A 21423-nucleotide genomic window follows, 5' to 3' on the forward strand; every position below is an offset into this window, starting at 1 on the left:
AATGGCATTGTGTTAATGTCCTTTATAGGGTAGCATGGAGATTAAGAACACGGTTTTCTCCTGAGTTAGGATTCTGGCTCTGCCACCTAATCATTAGGTATAAAGAAAAGGGTAGGCCACTAAATCTTTTGGGCTTTATTTTTCTGTAAAATAAACAAATAATCGCTAGTACCTGGTCACCAGATTAGGTGTTCAATCTTAGGAATAAGGGTTTGGGGGTAACAAGGGCTACAATGACAAGCCCTCCCCTCCCTCTCTCTGTCTTTCTTTCTCTGTCTTTCTCTGTTTCTGTCTCTCTCTGTCTCTCTCTGCATGGGTGTGTGTGCTTGTGTGTCCTCATGTGTGCACATGCATGCATAACTGTACGTGCACATATGAGTTAGGGATGTTGTACAAAACTCACTGTTTTTGTGTCCTTGAATATGGTGACCTCCTTGAGTTCTCTGTTTTCACCATCCTCTGTGGACTGTTCTGTTCTCATTGTTTGTGTTCTGTTCCATCTTGGCTTTGTTCAAGACACATCCGTCATCTTCCCTGCTGCCTCAACCAAGAATATGTTTAATTGTCTTTGCATACAGGAGTCTGGGGATTTGGTGACAGGAGGGATGAGGACGGCCCCATGTCACACCACCTCGGAGCTGCTACATTACCTTAAATTGATTTTGCAAATGAAAGCTAAAAGCTAAGCAAAGACGACCCATCCATTTTGCCTAAAGATGATTATAATGCTCTTTTATGGTCTCCTAAATGACAAAGCAATTTGTTACCTGCCTGCATCAACATTTGCTTATATTAGTGCCAGAGAGGCTTGATTTTTATTAGCCCCACGTTATCATTTTATGAAGTCACAGGGGCTCAGTAAAATTAGTGTGCAAATAGAATGCCTGTTTTGTCTTTCCCTGTGGTCAGCAGAAATGTAGAATGCAATTGAGTTGCTACTGGGTCAGGGGAGGCATCTATAAAGTTAGCCTTCGCTGAGGGCCTCAGTAATGTTATTCATCATTTCTGGACTGTTGGGATAGATGGGGTCAGTATTAGGTAACAATTTTAAAAAGCATTTGGGGTGGGGAATTAAACATTTTTAAGTGAAAAAGCAATATAAATACTAAGACAGTAGTTCAATTTCCATCAGCAATAAAAAATGAAACTAAAGTCTCTTGTGTACACTGCAGATGGAAATGCAGCAGATGCAGAACTGTATAATGTTACTGAATCCAGAAGGCAAACAGGATAGAGAAGGGACTCAGGCTCAGAGATGAGGCTTAACTGCTAGCAGCCTGACCTTAAGTGTGACCGATCCTCCTGTAGGCCGCAGACCTCTTACCTGTGGCATGAACACACCTATTCTCACAAGAGCACCATGACGATTTAAATTAAATAACCCGTGTCCAAACTTCTTTCTATCTATAAATATCTATACAGATATTTTCACTTATTAATTTAGCAACCTGTTCCTGGGTACCTATTCCAAACAGGCTCATAGGAAAGATATTAGATATTTACCAATAAACATTATTTTCTCCCTGAAGTAGCTTATATTCTGTTCAGGAAATGTACAAGTATTTAACTCTTCTTTGAGACTATAAATGCATTTTCTCTCCTCAAAGATGCCCAGCAAGAATGAGAAGTTCTCATGTACAATGGTCCACTATGTTTCTGCTGCCATCGAGAGAATTGAAAGCCCCATGTGCTTGCTGGTCACCCCAAACAAACCACAAGTCTTTAGGACAAAATTTTTATTCATTCATTTGTTTATTTTTGTTTTTTGTTTTGTTTTGTTTTGTTTTGTTTTGTTTTGTTTTGTTTTGAGGCAGGATTGCTCTATGCACCATGACTGTCCTGGAACTCACTACATATATCAGGCTGAACTTGAACTCACAGAGATTATGTTTCTGTCTTCTGAGTGCTGTGATTAAAGGTGTATACCACCACACCCAGCTTTAGGACAATAAAGATTTTTGGTTTGGGGTTTTTTGTTTTGTTTTTATATTATTTTTATGTGTATGGGAATTTTACCTGCTGTATGTATGTGCAACCTATGCATGCAGGGCCTGCAGGAGCCCCAAGAGGGCGTAGGATCCTCTATAACTAGCGATACAACTGGTATTCATTTCAGTATGTGAATGCTAGGAACCAAGCCCAGATCCTGCTCTTAACTGATGAACCATCTCTTTGCCTGCAAGAGTCAATGCTTTTATTCTCATGTATGACATTAGTGTATCTGTTGTGATGATCAACCACATTAAAAACAACCTATGGCCAGCATTTTAAGAGAACACCTGTTGATTTTTTTATGTGCCCTCTCCCCATCCTCTCACACAGACAGGGCTCCTTTAATCCAATTTTTCTGTTTCTTCCTAAATTTCCTTCAGGTTGTTCTTCTGTTGTGTGTCAACCAGCCCTTCTACCAATAGCTGAGTATCTGTTCCCCATTAGGAGGGTTGTCTTGGCTATTGTTTGGATGTGTGTGTTTGTTTAGGTGATGATATATACATATGTATATATGCATATATATAATACCTTTTTATAATGGTTGAACTTTATTATACAGGCTAAATTTTTCTAGCAGCAGAAAGATATTGCAGTCTGATTCAGATCCTATATTTCTACACAGTATATACATTTCTTTGTGTCTGAATTTTGTTGTCTTCCTTTCATAAGAGTTGGGCTCCATATATCAAGAAGTTAACTTTCTTTTCCCCAGTTTTGTTCTTTTCCGATGTTTTTACAGCCTTGTTAGGGTCTGTCTAGAGTAATTTAGCCCTACTACTAAGCCTTTTTGAGTTCTTACTCTTCCCGCATAATCAAAAATAATATATTCTTTGGAGTCAGAAGCTCAAAACATTTCCTTACTGCTTCATGCAAGCTAGGGGACATAGCAGAGAGACTTTGGGTCTAGGTCCCTAACATTAAAAAGCACATCCTAAAAATCCCTACTTGCCTCTCCCAGGCTTTACTGGCTTTGAGGGTCTCCCATCTTCCAGACATAGCATAAGCCTGGGGCTATGTCTTAAACATACTCTAGATCCAAACTATAACTTGAAGCTTCATCCTATGTAAGCACAAAGTTTGGGATCTAACAGAGACTCAAGAGGGCCCCTTATATACTTCTGGAACTTTTTTTCTCTGCTGGAATTTTCTGAGTCTCTCCACAACAGCTACCTTCTAACCTTGAATCTCAGTGAGACTTCCATGGTATGCTCAGGATATCACACCCTGGTCTTCACTGTCTGATAGATCATCAGAAAAAAGACAGGGCAACCATGAGGCATGTCTTGTCTCCTTTCCTCATGCTTATTCTAGTACTGCCTCTAGTCTTATTCAACATCTAAAAGTGTTTGTTCTGTATATTGTATTTGGTTTTTCGATATTTTCTTGTTCTTTTTCCAATGCCAGGAGTCACACCAATGTCCTTTACATGTATTAGACCAGAGTTTTACTATTTTTTTTTTTACTTTTTATTTTTTATTGAATTTATTCTTCATTTACATTTTAAATGTTATACCCCTTCACAGTTTTCCCCTCCCTGAAAACACCCAACCCATCTTCTCACACAATGGTTGGCTGCCAGTATTTGCCTCTGTATCTGTAAGGCTCTGGCAGGGCCTCTCCAAAAGTCAACCATGGCAGGCTCCTTTCGGTAGGCACTTCTTGTCATCCATAGTAGTTTTGGGGTTTGGTGACTGTTTATAGGATGAATCCCCAGGTAGGACAGTCTCTGGGTGGCCTTTATTTCAGTCTCTGCTCCACATTTTGTCTCCATAGTTGTTCCTGTGAATATTTTGTTTCCTTTCTCAGAGGAACCAAAGCACCCCACTTTGGTCTTCCTTCTTGAGCTTCCTGTGGTCTGTGAATTGTAACATGTTTATTTTGAGCTTTTGGGCTAATATCCACTTAACAGTTAGCACATACCATATGTGTTCTTTTGTGATTGGGTTACTTCACTCAGGATGACATTTTCTAGTTCCATCCATTTGCCTAAGAATTTCATGAATTCACTGTTTTTAATACCTGAATAGTACTCCATTGTGTGTATATATATACCACAATTTCTGTATCCATTCCTCTGTTGAACAATATCTAGGTTCTTTCCAGCTTCTAGCTATTATAAATAAGGCTGCTATGAACATAGTGGAGCATGTGTCCTTATTACATGTTGGAGCATCTTCTGGGTATATGCCCAGGAGTGGTATAGCTGGGTCCTCAGGTAGTGCTATGTCCAATTTTCTGAGGAACCGCCAAACTGATTTCCAGAGTGGTTTTACCAGCTTGCAATCTCACCAGAAATGGAAGAGTGTTCCTCTTTCTCCACATCCTCTTCAGCATCTGCTGTCCCCTGAGTTTTTCATCTCAGCCATTCTGACTGGTATGATGCAGAATCTCAGGGTTATTTTGATTTGCATTTCCCTGATAACTAAGGATGCTGAACATTTCTTTAGGTGCTTCAGAGTCATTCCAGTATCCTCAGTTGAAAATTCCCTGTTTAGCTCTGTACCCCATTTTTTAAATAGGATTATTTGACATTCTGGAGTCTACTTCTTAAGTTCTTTATATACATTGGATATTAGGCCTCTATCAGATGTAGGATTGGTAAAGATCTTTTCCCAATCTGTTGGTTGCCGTTTTGTCCTATTGACAGTGCCCTTTGTCTTACAGAAACGTTGCAGTTTTATGAGGTCCCATTTGTCGATTCTTGTTCTTAGAGCAGAAGCCATTGGTGTTCTATTCAGGAAATCTTCCCCTGTGCCCACATGTTCAAGGTTCTTCCCCCACTTTATCCTCTAGAAGCTTCACTATATCTGGTTTTATGTGTAGGTCCTTGATCCACTTGGACTTGAGCTTTGTACAAGGAGATAAGAATGGGTGGATTTGCATTTTCTGCATGCTGACTTGCAGTTGACCCAGCACCATTTGATGAAAATGCTGTCTTTTTTCCATTGGATGTTTTTAGGTCCTTTGTCAAATATCAAGTGACCATAGGTGTGTGGATTCATATCTGGGTCTTCAGTTCTATTCCATTGATCTGCCTGCCTGTCTCTGTAGCAATACCATATAGTTTTTATCACTATTGCTCTGTAGTAGAGTTTGAGATCAGGGATGGTGATTCCCCCAGTATATTTTTTGTTTTGGAGAATAGTTTTCCCTATCCTGGGTTTTTTGTTATTCCAAATGAATTTGCAGATTGTTCTTTCTGGCTCTTTGAAGAATTGATTTGGGATTTTGATGGGGATTGCATTGAATCTGTAGATGGCTTTTGGCAAGATGGCCATTTTTACTATATTAGTCCTTCCAGTCCATGAGCATGGAAGATCCTTCCATCTTCTGAGAGCTTCTACGATTTCTTTCTTCAGAGTCTTGTAGTTTTTGTCATACAGATCTTTCACTTGCTTGGTTAGAGTCACACAAAGGTATGTAATATTATTTGTGACTATTGTGAAGGGTGTCCTGTCCCTAATTTCTTTCTCAGCCTGTTTATCATTAGAGTAGAGGAAGGCTACTGATTTGGTTGAGTTAATTTTATATCTAGCCATTTTGCTGAAGTTGTTTATCAGATTTAGGAGCTCTCTGACAGAATTTTGGGGGTCACTTAAGTATATGATCATATCATCTGCAAATAGTGATACTTTGACCTCTTTCTTCCAATTTGTATACTTTTGAGATCCTTTTGTTGTCTAATTGTTCTTCCTAGGACTTCAAGTACTATATTGAATAGATAGGGAGAGAGTGGGAAGCCTTGTCTAGTCCCTGATTTTAGTGGGATTTCTTCAAGTTTATCTTTGTTTAGTTTGATATTAGCTACCAGTTTACAGCATATTGCTTTCACTATGTTTAGGTATGGGCCTTGAATTCCTGATCTCTCCAATACTTTTATCATGAAGGGATGCTGAATTTTGTCAAAAGCTTTTTCAGCATCTAATGAAATGACCATGTGGTCTTTTTCTTTGAGTTTGTTTATGTAATGTATTACATTGATGGTTTTCAGTATATTGAACCATGCCTGCATCCCTGGGATGAAGCCTACTTGATAGTGGTGGATAATTGTTTTTATGTATTCTTGGATTCCGTTGGCCAGGATTTTGTTGAGAATTTTTGGACTGATGTTTATAAGGGAAATTGGTCTGAAGTTCTCTTTCCTTGTTTGGTCTTTGTTTGGTTTAGGTATAAGTGTTATTGTGGCTTTGTAGAATGAGTTGGGTAGTGTTCCTTGAGTTTCAATTTTGTGGAATAGTTTGAGAAGTATTGGTATTAGCTCTTCTTTGAAGATCTGATAGAATTCCCCACTAAATCCATCTGGTCCTGGGCTTTCTTTATTTTTTATTTTTGGTTGGGAGACTATTAACAACTGCTTCTATTTCCTCAGGACTTATGGGACTATTTATATGGTTTATCTGATCCTGTTTTAACGTTGGCACCTGGTATGTATCTAGAAAATTGCCAATTTCATCCAGATTTTCCAGTTTTATTGAGTATAAGCTCTTGTAGTAGGATCTGATGATTTTTTTTAATTTCCACAGTTTCTGTTGCTTTGTCTCCCTTTTCATTTCTGATTTTATTAATTTGGGTAGTGCCTCTGATCCCTCTGGTTAGTGTAGCTAAGGGTTTATCTATCTCGTTGATTTTTTCAAAGAACAAGCTCCTCGTTTTGTTGATTCTTTGTATGGTTCTTTTTGTTTTATCTGGTTTATTTCAGCCCTGAGTTTGATTATTTCCTGCCATCTACTCCTCTTGGGTGTATTTGCTTCTTTTTGTTCTAGAGCTTTCAGGTGTGTTATCAAGCTACTAGTGTAAGCTCTCCAATTTCTATTTTGAGGCACTTAGAGCTACGAGTTTTTCTCTTAGCACTGCTTTCATTGTGTCCCATAAGTTTTGGTATGATGTGTCCTCATTTTCATTAAATTCTAAAAAGTCTTTAATTTCTTCCTTTATTTCTTCCTTGACCAAACTATCATTGAGTAGAGCACTATTCAACATCCATATGTATGTGTGTTTTCTGTTGCTTTTGTTTGAACTCAAGACCAGCCTTAGGCCATTGTGATCTGATAGGGTGCATGGAATTATTTCAACATTCCTGTATCTGTTGAGGCTTGTTTTGTGACCAATTATATGGTCAGTTTTGGAGAAGGTACCATGAGGTGCTGAGAAGAAGGTATATTCTTTTGTTTGAGGATGGAATGTTCTATAAATATCTGTTAGATCCATTTGGTTGATAACTTTAGTTAGTTTCACTGTGTCTCTGCTTAATTTCTGTTTCTATGATTTGTCCATTGTTGTGAATGGGGTGTTGAAGTCTCCCACTATAATTGTATGGGGTGCAATGTGTGCATTGAGCTTTGGTAAGGTTTCTTTTATGAATATGGGTGCCCTTGCATTTGGAGCATAGATGTTCAGAATTGAGAGTTCATCTTGGTATATCTTTGCTTTGGTAAGTATGAAGTGTCCCGCCTTATGTTTTTTGACAACTTTTGGTTGAAAGTCGATTTTGTCCACTATAAGTATGGCCACTCCAGCTTGTTTCTTGGATCCATTTGCTTGGAAATTTGTTTTCCAAACTTTGACTCTGAGGTAATGAGTGTCTTTGCCAATGAGGTGAGTTTCTTGTATGCAGCAAAATCTTGCTTCCTGTTTATGTATCCAGTCTGTTAGTCTATGTCTTTTTATTGGGGAATTGAGACCATTGATGTTAAGAAATATTAAGGAAAAGTGATTGTTGTTTCCTATTATTTTCATTGTTAAAGGTGGAATTCTGTTTGTGTGGCTATCTTCTTTTGTGTTTGTTGAAAGATTATTTTATTACTTTTTCTAGGGTGTAGTTTCCAACCTTCTGTTGGTATTTTTCACCTGTTATCCTTTGAAGCGCTGGGTTTGTGAAAAGATATTGTGTAAATCTGGTTTTGTCATGAAATATCTTGTTCTCTTCATCTATGGTAATTGAGAGTTTTGCTGGGTATAGTAGCCTGGGCTGACATTTATGTTCTCCTAGGGTCTATATGACATCTGCCTAGGATCTTTTAGCCTTCATAGTTTCCGGTGTGAAGTCTGGTATAATTCTGATAGGTCTGCCTTTATATGTTACTTGCCCTTTTCCCCTAACTGATATATATATATATATAGTTTAGTGAGTTTGGTGTTTTGATTATTATGTGATGGGAGGTGTTTCTGTTCTGGTCCAGTCTGTTTGGAGTTCTGTAGGCTTCTTGTATGTTCATGGGCATCTCTTTTTTTTGGTTAGGGAAGTTTTCTTCTATAATTTTGCTAAAGATATTTGCTGGCCTTTTATATTGTAAATCCTCACTCTCTTCTATACCTTTAATCCTTAGGTTTGGTCTTCGCATTGTGTCTTGGATTTCCTGGATGTTTTGGGTTACAAACTTTTTTGCATTTCACATTTCTTTGACTCTTGAGTCAATGTTTTCTATGATATCTTCAGCACCTGAAATTCTTTCCTCTATCTCTTGTATTCTGTTGTTGATGCTTGTGTCTATGACTCCTGAATTCTTTCCAAAGTTTTCTATCTCCAGAGATGTCTCACTTTGTGATTTCTTTTTTGTTTCTACTTCCATTTTTAGATTCTGGATAGTTTTGTTTAGTTCCTTTACTTGTTTGTTTGTGTTTTCCTGAAATTCTTTAAGGGATTTTTGTGTTTTCTCTTTAAGGGCTTCTACTTGTTGACCCATGTTCTCTTATGTTTCTTTAAGGGATTTTTGTGTTTCCTCCTTAAGGGCTTCTATCTGTTGACTCTAGTCATCCCAGATTTCTTTAAGGGATTTTTGTATTTCCTCATTAAGGGCTTCTACTTGTTGACCCATGTTCTCTTGTATTTCTTTAAGGGGGTTATTTATGTCCTTCTTGAAGTCCTCTATCAGCATCATGAGATGTGATTTTAAATCCAGCTCTTGCTTGATATGTTGGGGGTATTCAGTATTTGCTCTTGTGGGAGAACTGGGTTCTGATGGTGCCATGTTGCTTTGGTTTCTGTTGGTAATGATCTTGCATTTGCCTTTTGCCATCTAGTTTTTTCTGGTGTTAGCTGGTCTTGCTGTCTCTGATTTTGGCTTATCTGTCCTGCAAGCCTGTGTATATGTACTCCTGGGATTCCTGTTCTCTCAACTGCCCAGAGTGGCTGGTTCAACTGCCCCGAGTGGCTGGTTCTCTGGGAAGTATCAGGAGATGGAGTCTTCATTGCAGCAGACCTCGTGAGGTTCTGTCCTAGCAGAAAGGACTTTCGGCAGTGTGAGGGGGAGAAGAATTGGAAGGGGGCTGCTATCCAGAAGGGCAGAGCTTTTGGTGGTTGCTGGTAGTGAGTCCTGTTGGACCTCTGGCAGCAGCTCTGGGCCTCCAGAGGTGGGAGGGGATGGGGGGTACTTACCTACTGCCCTGAGTGACTGTTTCTCTGGGAAGTATCAAGAGATGGAATCTTCACTGCAGCAGATCTGTCAAGGTTCTGCTCCAGCAGAAAGGGCTTTCCCAGAGTTTTACTATTAAGCCACATGCAAAGACATAATTTTCTAGGTGTTCAGTGTGAAAGGAATCTGGTCCTTCTTACTTCTTTACCACCAAAAAAAAAGCCTGAAATCTAATCTCATCTGTTATCACCTACTAACTTACCTTGAACACATTACATAACTTTTAAGAACTTTAATGTCTGCTTCTAGAACAGGAGCATGAACTACTTATTGCTCTAAAGATTATAAATATGTATAAAATATATCTGGCACAAAAGGGGTTAATTAAATGTCAAATGCTACTACTACTACTACTACTACTATTATAAATAGCTACCTTTTTATTCCATTATTTACTAGATGTTTGCCTAGTACTGTGCAGTGTGTAGCTTTATCACAACCAAATTAAGCAGATATAATTCTCCTCATGTATAGTTAAGAACGCTGAAACTCAGAAAGATATACAACTTCCTAGAGGCAAAGTCTGTGGCCTGGGGATTCAGTCTCACTGATGGCTTTCTCAGATGGTTGTAAATATTACATATTAATGTAATATTCTAGGTTACACAAAGAAAAAGGAGTTTGGTCTTTTAATATTAAATAGATAGAGAGATAATTAGTCAACAATGGTTGGTCCTTAATGCTTCTAACCAAATGATTAAAACAAAGATAAAAATAAAGCATCCATCCAGCCTATTCCTCAGCTGCCTGCTTCCCACATTCCAATGTCTAGTCTCAGCTTGCTATCCATGGTGACCTTCCACTTATTTCTTACAGAGAATCTCCGAGAAGGGTCAGAAAAGAAGGTGATATTCATCACAGGACGAGTCCACCCAGGGGAAACCCCGTCTTCATTTGTGTGCCAAGGTAAGCTTGGGACCTCATGAATGTCCGGTACTGTGATGACCTTCAGGACAGCAAGGTTACTGGCTAAGTCTTTATCTAACATGGCAGCTCACCTTGGTTCTCAGACTGACATCCACTCAGTTTTGATTTGATAAATGCTTATTAGTGAGTGTACCCATGGAAGAAGAGATGAATGGATGCATGGATAAGTGATCAAGAGGGGCTGAGGAAAATTCTCTCATTGTTTTATATGAAGAATAACAAGGGGATCACCTATACTCTCCAATTTATTTCTTCTGACCAATGGACAACTCTAGCTCAAGCTAGATTGGAGGAGAGGGATTATGAAATGGGGATATTGTCAACTCATTCATTTAATTCAGGCATTCACTTAACAAAATTTTACAAAATACCTACTATGAAAGAAGAAGTGCACTTGGCCTCAGACACTCAACAATAAGATAATTTCTTTGCTTTAGTGGATTATGTTGTAATTGCATTTAAATGTATTGCTAAATTTTTCATCTATAGAAGGTAATTAATCATGTATCATCACAAACATAGATGTAGTCAATAAATAATCTATAAATAACACAGTGAGGTCTGATACCCAGCAGTTTAAGAAGCAATTACCCACTTCTTTGCAGTTGTAGACATTATTACCCACTCCTTTTCAATTCAATGACCCATCCTCCCTCCCTCCCTCCTGCAGATAATCATGACCTTGATTTCTGTGGTTTGTCATTTTCATCCTTAAGTTTAACTGTATTCATAAGCATCCTTAAAGAATGTATGTCTTAGTTTTTCTGTTCTTGACCTTTGTGCAAATGCCATCATTCTATATCCACCGAGGCTTGCTTTCTGCTTGATGTCCATGTGGGTGAGTAATGCTCCAGTTTGCATGCTTTTCCTCACTGTGTTATATTCCATGCCTGTTAGTAACTCAATTTACTTATAGATTCCCCTGATGATGAATAATTAAACTCTTTACAATAGTTATTTCTTGAAAACAATCCTATTTCAAATATTCTTACAGTGTAATGTATATGTGGACAAATATCTTCTTCACAGCACCAGTATGCACATATAAATTCTTACCTAGGGTGAAAAAAAATAGATATGCACTTGCTGGGTGCAGCCTCAGCTTTACTGGATTCCCTCCATTTTTCTTAGGAATATTCAACTTGATGATGTCACCAGCCTTACTACCTCTCATTGTGTTCTTTTCCTCAAAGAACCGGGGATTGAACATAGGGCCTTATATATGCTAGGCAAGCACTCTACCACCTAGCTTCAGCCTAAACCTTTAAAAGAAAGGTTTAGTTTGAGACAGGACCTCTTTAAGTTGCTGGGACTGACCTTGAACTTATTACATAGACCAGTAGGGCCTCAAGCTTGCAGTCCTTTAGCTTCAGCCTCCACAGTAGCTGCGCCCCCACACCCAGCTTCGTTTGTACCTCTCATGCAAAATAGTATATTGTACATGTACTATATACTATTCTAAACATTTCATATATTTTAGCTGTAGTTTATTTTAATATTAATTTTCTATGTCACAAAGATTATCATTAGCTATGTTTTTGACATGAAAAAACTGAAATTTGGGGAAATAATTTGTCTCTTTTCGATCTTGAGATGAGCAGGTGGCTAGAGGGGGTTTGAGAAAGCTTCTGAAGGTCATAAAGGTCAAGGACAATGGGATGCGGTACAAGTATACAGAGATTCAGACTCAGACAACCCTCAGGTCAAATACTGGTCAGACTACCTCCTTTCAACACTGCGTCAGTTCTCTCAAATGTAAAACCGGAGCTAATAGACCTATCCAGGACAGCATTAAGAAGCTGGCAGGAGACGAATGTAAACACAACAGCCAGTCTTAAGCCTAGCACATAGCAGGCACTTGACAGGTGCCACCTCCCTCCTCCCATGGGTACCCAAGAAGATGAAGTAGTAATCTGCTTTGCAAACTCTGAAGCACTGTGCATATAAATGTGGATTTCATTTTCCTGATCGCATTCTTCCCATGTTGTTTAGGTATGATTGCTTCCCTCTCTTTTTCTGATGAGATGGAGTCTCGAGGGAGGATGTGACTGGCTCAGGGTCCAGCAGTTTGTTAAGTGGCATGGCTGGGCCCCAGTCACTACAATTTACTCCTTCACATTCTCAATTTTGGCCCCCAGCACTGTCCTTGCAGTAACCTTTCTCAGGCTCTTCTGGGTCTGCCTACCCCTTTACTCCAAACCATCTGTCAGTTACTAAACTTGGCAGCAGATCTGTTCCCCCAGCTGATGGAAGGTAACTGCTTTGCCCTTGCTTGCAAAAAAGGCACTGAGTCTTGCCATCAAGATCTTCATCTCTGGGAAATCAAGCCCTGGTGCCCACCATATCTGGGAGTGGTACAGAAGGTCACCATCCCATTTCACAAAAGAGAACCTCAGGTGCTCCCCTGTTTCCTCAACAGGAATCTTGAATGGTACTGACTTGGCACATTAAGTGCTGACCTGGAGGCTTTCAGGTACATAATTGCTTCTTGGTAGAATTTGTGAATGCCTACTCACTACTTTCTCAAGATAAGGTCCAGCCTCCCCAGTATGGTGTCCACAGCCCACCAGGGTCTGGCTCTTGCAAGGCTCTCTGGTCTCATTTTTATAACAATGCAGCCCCACACAGATTAATTGCAGAGGGGCAGTCTTCTATCACCTAGTCCTTGCCCCCACTACTTCCCTGCCTTGGAAGTCGTGTCTTCGACACTTTGTAAACACTTCCTGTCTTTTACAGTTTATTTTAAGTGCCCCACCATGGACCTCCATAAAGCATTCCCTCCAGCCCTCTGCTTTCTGCTTACATTGGAGATCTGAAAATTAGCATCATCAATAAAAGACCTTTACTACTCTGATTCATTATGTCACCTATGCACCTGTCTTTCCTGTTTAAGCATGAGCTATTGAAGGTGTAGGAGTGACTCTCCAATGGACACTTTCCACATCTGTACAACCAGATTATCCTGTTCTTTATCTAAGCCTCTTGTGAGAAACAAAAGCTGTGTTGGCTCTGGGTTGTTAAAACGAAATTCAGAAAATGCTCAATGTCATGTAGCAAAGAAGGGCTTTGACCTTGGGTCTGACCAGATCCCCTCTTTGTGTCTGCTCTCCTGTCCCATTTGAGGCTGAGAAATGCTAGAAGGTTGAGTTTTGTACCTGGGAGAACACAGAATTCTGATAACCGCACAGTTGGTATACACTTTTCAGGCAAGAATGTGGAGGCTCTGAGAACTAAGGTGGCTTGCTTGAGGTAATACCATCACTCATTCATGACAGTGGAATCCACCTCCATGTTTAGCTTCCCATCTTTCCTTACCTCAGCATCTGTCCCTTGAGACATACAGCAATTCATCTTTTCTTGGGGCAGAACAAGGGAGGCATCATTACCCCCACTTTTCTGCCTACTTTGGGTTTGTATTCCATGGGGACAGCCTGACTGAAGCCCATAGAGTAGAGCTGAAGATTTATTTTTCATAGTCAGAGTCTGAGGCTTAGCCCTTTCCCCATTCCTCCTGGTTCTGGAGAAAAGCAGGTCTGATGCCTGGAGGGATAGTGGTTGACATCCTCTTTTCTTCTCCATTCACTGGCTCAGTGACCTTGAGCAGGAAACAGACCTGAGAAGCCTTGTTGTCTCCATCTGGCAGGGACCAAAGTTCTCACTGGCGAGCTGCTACTGCACCTGCTTCTGGGAGTATAGTGGAGTTCTCTCTTCACAGGTATCTGGAAGGGGTTGTGTTAAAGATGAACAGAGTTTAGACTTTCTGAAGACTGTGTGGTCGAAGAAAACTATGGGTCACTCTTCCATCACCCCAGTTCATCTGTGGTCCTAGAGGGCCCAGGTTCTCCTCATTCTGTACTTAGAACAATTTGAGAGAACACTGGCACCCCTTTGTTGCTTTGTGGCAGGGTGTGTGGAGCCTTAGTATGCCTCTTAGTAGACCGAGAGATTGGATCTCAGCACAAATATCTATTATTCCATGACCTTGAGAATGTCACAGAACTTCCTTGTACTTCAGCTTCTTTATCTCAAAGGGAAACAATAGGAATTCTGCCTCAAAGACTAGAGGAGCTAACAGCCACACTCATCTAGAACAGCCTCTGCAACACAGAGATAAGGAAATGTCAGCTTTGGGGAGGTTCAAGGGAGCATTAAAGGACCATTTTGAAGGTCCTGGGCTCTCTGCATAGCACTGATTGCCTGGCTTTTCTTTTTGATTGCTCACTATGAACCTATCCTCAGTGGCTCCAGAGCTCTGGGTCCTGCTCTGCCTTGCTGTCCTGGGGAAGTCCTGACCTGAATCCTCTTCACCTGAAGCCTCTACTACAAGTTGGAAACTTGACCAGAATCAGACCTAGATCTTGGTCTCTGACCCCTGGGCCTCTGTCTGAAACTTCATGAGGCTATTGGCATTTTCTGAATTCAAAAAGGAATCTCCACATGAGGAGCTCTCTGTTCTCTTGGGACACTCTTGTTGAAGTGAGGAGCCCACCTTTACAAATACTTTTGCCAGGAAGGTATGCCTCACTGTGGAGGACAGTAAGCACGGCCGAGGTTTGGGATGAAACAGACCTGGGGTTGAGTCCTAATACTTCTGCCTGCCCATTAAGGTTCCTTCATCAAGGCTTCAGCTCTCTGAATGTCTGTATCTTTACCTCAAAATTGGGGATAATATCCTGTTTAAAATTCCCCTCGGTGTGAGCAGCGATTTTCCCTGTTTCCCAGAGAAGTGAGTGGACACACTGAACATCACCTAGCAAATTCATGGTGGAATGGTCTTCTTCGTGGCCTGGAACTTGCTGCTTCTGGCCAAAATTCCCTCCAACTAAGAGCTAGCTAGCTAGTCTCTCTCTCTCTCTCTCTCTCTCTCTCTCTCTCTCTCTCTCTCTCTGTGTGTGTGTGTGTGTGTGTGTGTGTGTGTGTGTGTGTGTAAATGAAGAACTGGTCCTTTCGGGCAATCACTTTGTCAGGATTAGAAGAAATCTAATCAGAATTACTTTGTCAGGAAAAGAAGAGAAGAGAAGGGAAGAGGGCTTGTGTACACACACACACACACACACACACACACAGAGGCATGCATGCATGCGTATATGTTACACACACACACATACACACACACACACACACACACAGAGGCATGCATGCATGCGTATATGTGACTGGGTGCACAAGTACACATACAACTCTCACACTACCCTTTCTCAGCCACCAATACCACCAGCTACCAGGATCCAGCACAACCTAAATTTCCCACTATTTGTTCTCTGGCTCTGCTTTTATTCCCACATCTGTTCCTCCTTATTCTTTCTCTGCTCTGTCTTTGGCCCAATAAGCCTTACATCATCAGAGAAATGGCGCTTTTCCCTTTACATCTGTGATGTAGGTAGAGCCTAGCATGAAGGCAGAATAGTTAAATTTCGTGAACCCCATGATTCCATAATTTGAGGACAATGAGCTTGGCTGATGGCACTATGGGTTTAGCACAGCCAGGGAAGGTTCTGGGGTGGCCTCTCTTGTGTATGTAGTATCCTGAGCCTAGCAGATGCCTCTGCTGCCTTCTTGAGGGTCTGGCCTCTCCTCATTCCAGAATGCTGTCTCTGAGCAGAGAACAGAAACAATAAATCTCACACAGAACTCTCTAGAGGGAAACTATGCCCACAGATGTAAATAATTCTCTAAAACACATGTGAGCAGTCATCCGGTTTTTTCTATCTTAGCATAACAAAAAAAGTACCAGTTTAAAGCCACCAGAACTAGGTCTTGATCTCATCTAAGCCCCATGTGTGGTGTCACACTCTCTGACTTTGTTTCCCTGTCTGTAAAATGGAATCATAAATATTGCAAATCAGTTAAACTACTGAGTGCACAGTTGTTATTAAGGGTCTGATGTCACTCATTTTGCATTCATCTATTAAGCACCATCGCTGTGCCAGACACCAGGGCCCTAAGAATACAACAGAATGAGCAGATCTGTCCTTCTTCCCTGGAACATTCAGCCTGGAAGAAAGGCAGACAGACCCAGCCTAGGCAAACCTTGATCTCACAAGGCCACAGACTCAGACAAGGTACTTTTCCTTGTTGTTCTAGACTCAATTTCTATTTTGAGGCTACATTCTTCCAGACCTGTGGCTTAATCTCAGTCATTTCCTGCAGGGTTGATTGATTTGAGCAGAGTGCAGATGTGCTTGACAGCAACCTCACTTCCCCATTCACTGTCTGCATCCTCATGGTGCTCTAGGCTTTGGTCTCTCCAGAGCCCTTGTTGGTCAGCAGTGCGTCAGATCCTGACTCCTCACTGCCAGATGCCTTATATATTTGAGCTCCCTCTACACATCCACCCCTCCTGGCTGCCTGATTCTCACCCACCATTATTCTTTCTTTCTAGTACACTGTAGATAGGGAGCTAGGGGTGCTCTCCAAGCCAAGAATTGACTATATATATATATATATATATATATATATATATATATATATATATATATATATGAGAGATGTAGATATAGAGATACATAAATATATGATATATCACATATCTTATATATATCATATCTATATATAGAGAAATATAATACACACACATATTTGGATTATTGGGCTCATTGCTTGCTTCTCACATTTGTCCCTCACATTCCTCATTCCTTCCCACTACCTCTGTGTAAAATATTGAAAGCCATAACTAAAACAACACACATACATGCTTACTCTATGCCAGACACATGGTTTATATTAACTCATAATCTTGGTAGTAACCCATAATAATTATTAATCTCTCATTTTTCACTGCTGGGGAAACTGAGGAGTAGAGACAGTGAAGCCACACAGAAAATGAATAGCTTCTGAGGAGGACTCAAATCTGGGGAGTCCAGTTTTTAGAGAAACTGCATTTCTATCGATGATGTTAAACCCCTGATGACTATGTAGTATGAAAGAAGTCATCTTTTTTTCTTGCCTCCAAGCCTTGGTGTTAGCATTTCTTTACCTTACTAGAGTCTCTCATCTTGCTCACACATTTTGCTCGCCTTTTCTCCAAGACCCCTTCTCATGTACCTCCTCCAACCTTGGTTGAGTCAAGAGCTTTGTCTCGGTTCTTCTTACTCTATGAAGCTTTCATTCAGGTCTTGGCTGGCTAGTAAGAGTGGACTTGCATCTTCTTGTGCATGACTCCACTGCAAGAACATTGCATTCATCTTAGAATGCTCAGTTTGCAAAGTGAGTGGCTGTCAGTTCAACTAATCTCAGGCTTTGCAAGGGATGATTCGTCAATAAGCATTTCTTTCCCCCTCCTTCTTTAAGAACATTTAGCTTTCTTATGTAAAATTCTAGGTACTTGTGTGTGTGTGGGGGGGGGGGTAGTGCATATGAGTGAAGGTGCAATGGAAACCAGAGATAGTGTTCCTACCTTTAGAATTATAGGCAGGGTCTGAGTCACCTGATGTGGGTATTGGGAATCAAGCCTATGTTCTCTGCAAGAGCAATATGTGCCCTTAACTACTGAGCCATCTCTCTGGTTCCATCCCTAGGCGTTTCTTAAGACTTACTGTGGGTCAAGTCCTGAGCCACACATTCTGGGAGAAATAAATACAATGAAGATAAGGTTTCATTGAATATAAAACTAATCTGGAAAAGCCATTCTGGCTAGCTGGAGATTGGCATCAGGCAAGAATCTCTGCACCTAACTTTAATTTTAGATCTTCAGCCACTTCCCTTCTCTTTCCCACCCTACTATTATCCTGTTTTCCCCAGTCTTGGTGATATCTTTTTAAAGGAAAGGAAATGGCAAAGTCATGGCTAAGACTGGTGCTATAGAGATTATTGGTCTTTCCTAGCAAAGTGGAGGCAATCCGTCTTCACATGACAAATTAGGAAGCATCCTTCCATTGAAATGAGAAAACCGTTCAGAGCAAGCTCTCAATACTTAAAGCCAAAAATCAGCTATGATTCAAATATTAGTCCCTAGGTCTTCTCTGCTCCCTGGATCTCTCTGTTCTCCCTGTCCATGTAGAGCTTTTGGCTATGCCCAGGCATGGCATTGCTTCTCCATGTTTCCTTCTCACTGTGCTTTACTTCCTGCTACTCTACCTTCATGAGGTAGCCCTCCACTCAGATCCTCCTTAGCCCTCTTTTGTCTCATCAAACCTTGGAGAAATTTAGCTTGGTCCTCTTCTAGAACCCATCTTACCAAGCCATATACAGAGGAAGGAAGGGAGAGAGGGAGGTAGAGAGGGAAGGAGGAAGGGAAGAAGAGAGGAAGGGAGGAAGGGAGGGAGAGAGGGAGGTGGTCTGGGGAAGTGGATCAGGGAATACATTGAAAGCCTTGCAAGCAGGACATGAGTTTGATTCCTAGCAAATGTGGAGTTAGTAGGTTGAGGGGATAGAAATAAGGGTGAGTGGGAAGAGTTCTTGTTCAGTTGATTCTAGCTTAGAGCTAAGAGATAAGTCTAAAAGTTATCTTCTCATTGCCCTAAGTCCACCTTGAAAAGTGAGCTCTGGATGACCCTACTCTGTCTGGCTTTATTTTCTCTCATTCTTTTATTAGGTGCCTAATTGGCAGCCCAATTAATCTGCTCATCTGTGAAGGGGGTGAGCACCTCCATTTCCAGAAGTCATTCTCTAAGGCAGCACAGCCCAGCCCTGAGCACCGGCTAGCTCCTTGATGGAGGGCTGCCCGGGGAGCCAGGGTCAATTAGCGGACAGATTAAGCAATTATTAGCTCCTAACAAGGGCACCTGGCATCATTACCCTGCCTGTTTATTGGCAAACTGCAACTCTAATATGAGGACCAACAAATAAATTAGGGCATCTGGTCCACTGCCGCATCAGTTGCGAAGTAAATGATGTCCAACTGGCCCTTGGCTGCCCATGGATTCTCAGCCTGGCATAATGAAAAGCCTGAGATGTCCCTTGCTGATCACAGCAGCTTAGGGATGATCTCTGAGGTGATTTACCATTCCAAGAGCTAAGTGTCTGCTGCTGGGCATGTGAATTGTTCTTAGTTACCCTGCTATCTTGCTCATGCCTGTCTGTCAAGAACTATAAAGGTCCAGTTTAGAGATTCCCTCTCATCCAACAAGAGACATGTCCCCTCTACATTTGGGAGACTCCTGTCACTTTATAGCGTTACACCAATTTCATGAAATGTCAGAGCAGTATTTTAACTATATGTTCAAGTCTCCAGTAAAGTGGACACATGGAAAAGAGAGGGTGGGGCAGGGCTGAGAGCTGTTCACATTCCAACCTGTTTCCTATGAATGGATGCTGCCCATCACCAGAGTGCTTCAGGAAGGCTCAACCATGTTTTATGTGATAAGAGCGCCCTCCTGAGTTTGTTGCTGTTATCTAGAGACCTCCAAGACCCAGCTCAAATGCTTGGAAATCCTCTTTGCTTGCTCTGCATGAAGTGTTTTTCCCTCTTGCCCCTAGGACTCAGTGCTACATGTCTTAAGCTACCTTCCCTTGGAACCAAAGATACATTTGTACAATCTGTTAGAAAACATCTAGACCTATACCAATATATCCATAATCATACATAGACCACTGACAGAGGCCAAAAGTCACTGTCTTGTCATTTTTAGGGGGGATTAAGAAAATATACCCATCCTCTTTGAAACAATTTGAAGCTAACTCAGGCATATCTCTCTCCCTAGGGATCATTGACTTCCTTGTAAGTCAGCATCCAATTGCCCGTGTCCTACGAGAACATTTGGTCTTCAAGATTGCACCAATGCTCAACCCTGATGGAGTCTACCTGGGCAACTACAGGTGAGGGATTGGGGATAATGTGTGGAAGCAGGAAGTCAGAGGAAAAAGGTATGGAAACAAGAAGAAACCAGGTAATAAATTTTGAGAATTTCCCAACTAACCATTAGAGGAAATCTAAAAATTAGAAGAAATTTTACTCCACCTCCTGAGTGAAGCTAATGTCCTTGGCTATTTATAGAGAACTACTCAAAGTCACTTGCTGGAGTTTTCTTAACAGGCTGCTGAACTAAGAACTGAGAGAAGCAATAATAATTTTAGCACCTACTTCCTCCATGACCTTGAGAGACTCACTTTTCCTCTCTGATGCCCAATTTCTCATCTGTAAGGCACTAATTCCCCAGCAGGGTGGTTGTATCAGAAGGAATGATGGGAAAGAATGTGCTTTGCAGAATCTCAGAGGGTGGTTATAATGATCTCTGACATGTTCCCCTGTTTCTCCCCGGAGATCGTTAATGAGGGAGAACAGCAGCCCAGATCACATGGGCAGTACTTCTCTCCGGATGGACATACCACCCAGCCACACTCCACCTATGTGCCATATCTTGAATGTTCTTTCTCCAATCAAAGAACCATCATTTACAGCCTAAAATCCCACTGCTCAGGGGATCATTTGGCAAAGAACATTGAGTTCTTGGAGAAAGACAGTCTTATTATCCTTATTTCACAGCTGTGACAACTGACTGGCTCAAAGCCACATATCCAGAGATAATTGACAGCCTAACTTTTCTGCCCAAATGACATGAGGTCCATGAGATCCTCAAACTTCAAGGCAAAAGCCAACTTCCCCAGCTTTGCATGTAAGACATTCTGTGATTTAGAAATTGGCTTTAGTCTGCCTCACTCTCTTACCTCTCAGAGATGTTCCTCTGACTTCTCCAAGCAAAGCCTCTCGCCCTGGATAAGCATGTTTGCTCTGGCTACTTTTCCTTCATGACAAGGCATTCTCTGTAGAACCATCTCCTCCCTTATTCACTCTCTAACTTTTTTGGCAACTCAGCTTATGTCTGTCATCTAGAAACCATTTCCTCAATCCCCCAAAAGAAGTAGCAACCCCCTTCTGGGTCCTCACAGGCCTGCCTATTGATAAAAGAACAAGAAGCCAATCAATCATGAGAATTCATTGCCTCAGGTTGCTTTGGAAGATGTTCATAAACCTCACTGGACTTCAGGTCACCAGAACACAGGACAACTTTTGCATCCTCACTGTCTAGCAGCAGACATTAGCAAATATTAGGTGTCGAAGAAATGTTTGAAGAATGTAAGTGAATGAAAGAGATGGCCTTAGTGAGGAAGAAAGGAGACAGATGGAAATTTCCTAAGACCCTTGGATGTATTG

At 41.1% G+C, this 21423-nt stretch overlaps 1 protein-coding gene across 1 annotated transcript in view; it reads left to right on the forward strand.

Annotated features, from left to right (window-relative positions):
- Agbl4 (AGBL carboxypeptidase 4) overlaps positions 1-21423 on the forward strand; it is a 1251089-nt gene that overhangs the window by 1115089 nt on the left and 114577 nt on the right. The window contains exons 7-8 of the mRNA XM_052175823.1: positions 10221-10310; positions 19973-20087. Of these exons, the coding sequence (XP_052031783.1) occupies positions 10221-10310; positions 19973-20087 (205 nt within the window). The remainder of the gene's footprint in view (positions 1-10220; positions 10311-19972; positions 20088-21423) is intronic.

Source organism: Apodemus sylvaticus, chromosome 3 (genome assembly GCF_947179515.1).
Source record: "Apodemus sylvaticus chromosome 3, mApoSyl1.1, whole genome shotgun sequence".
In the NCBI taxonomy this organism is placed as follows: Eukaryota; Metazoa; Chordata; class Mammalia; order Rodentia; family Muridae; genus Apodemus; species Apodemus sylvaticus.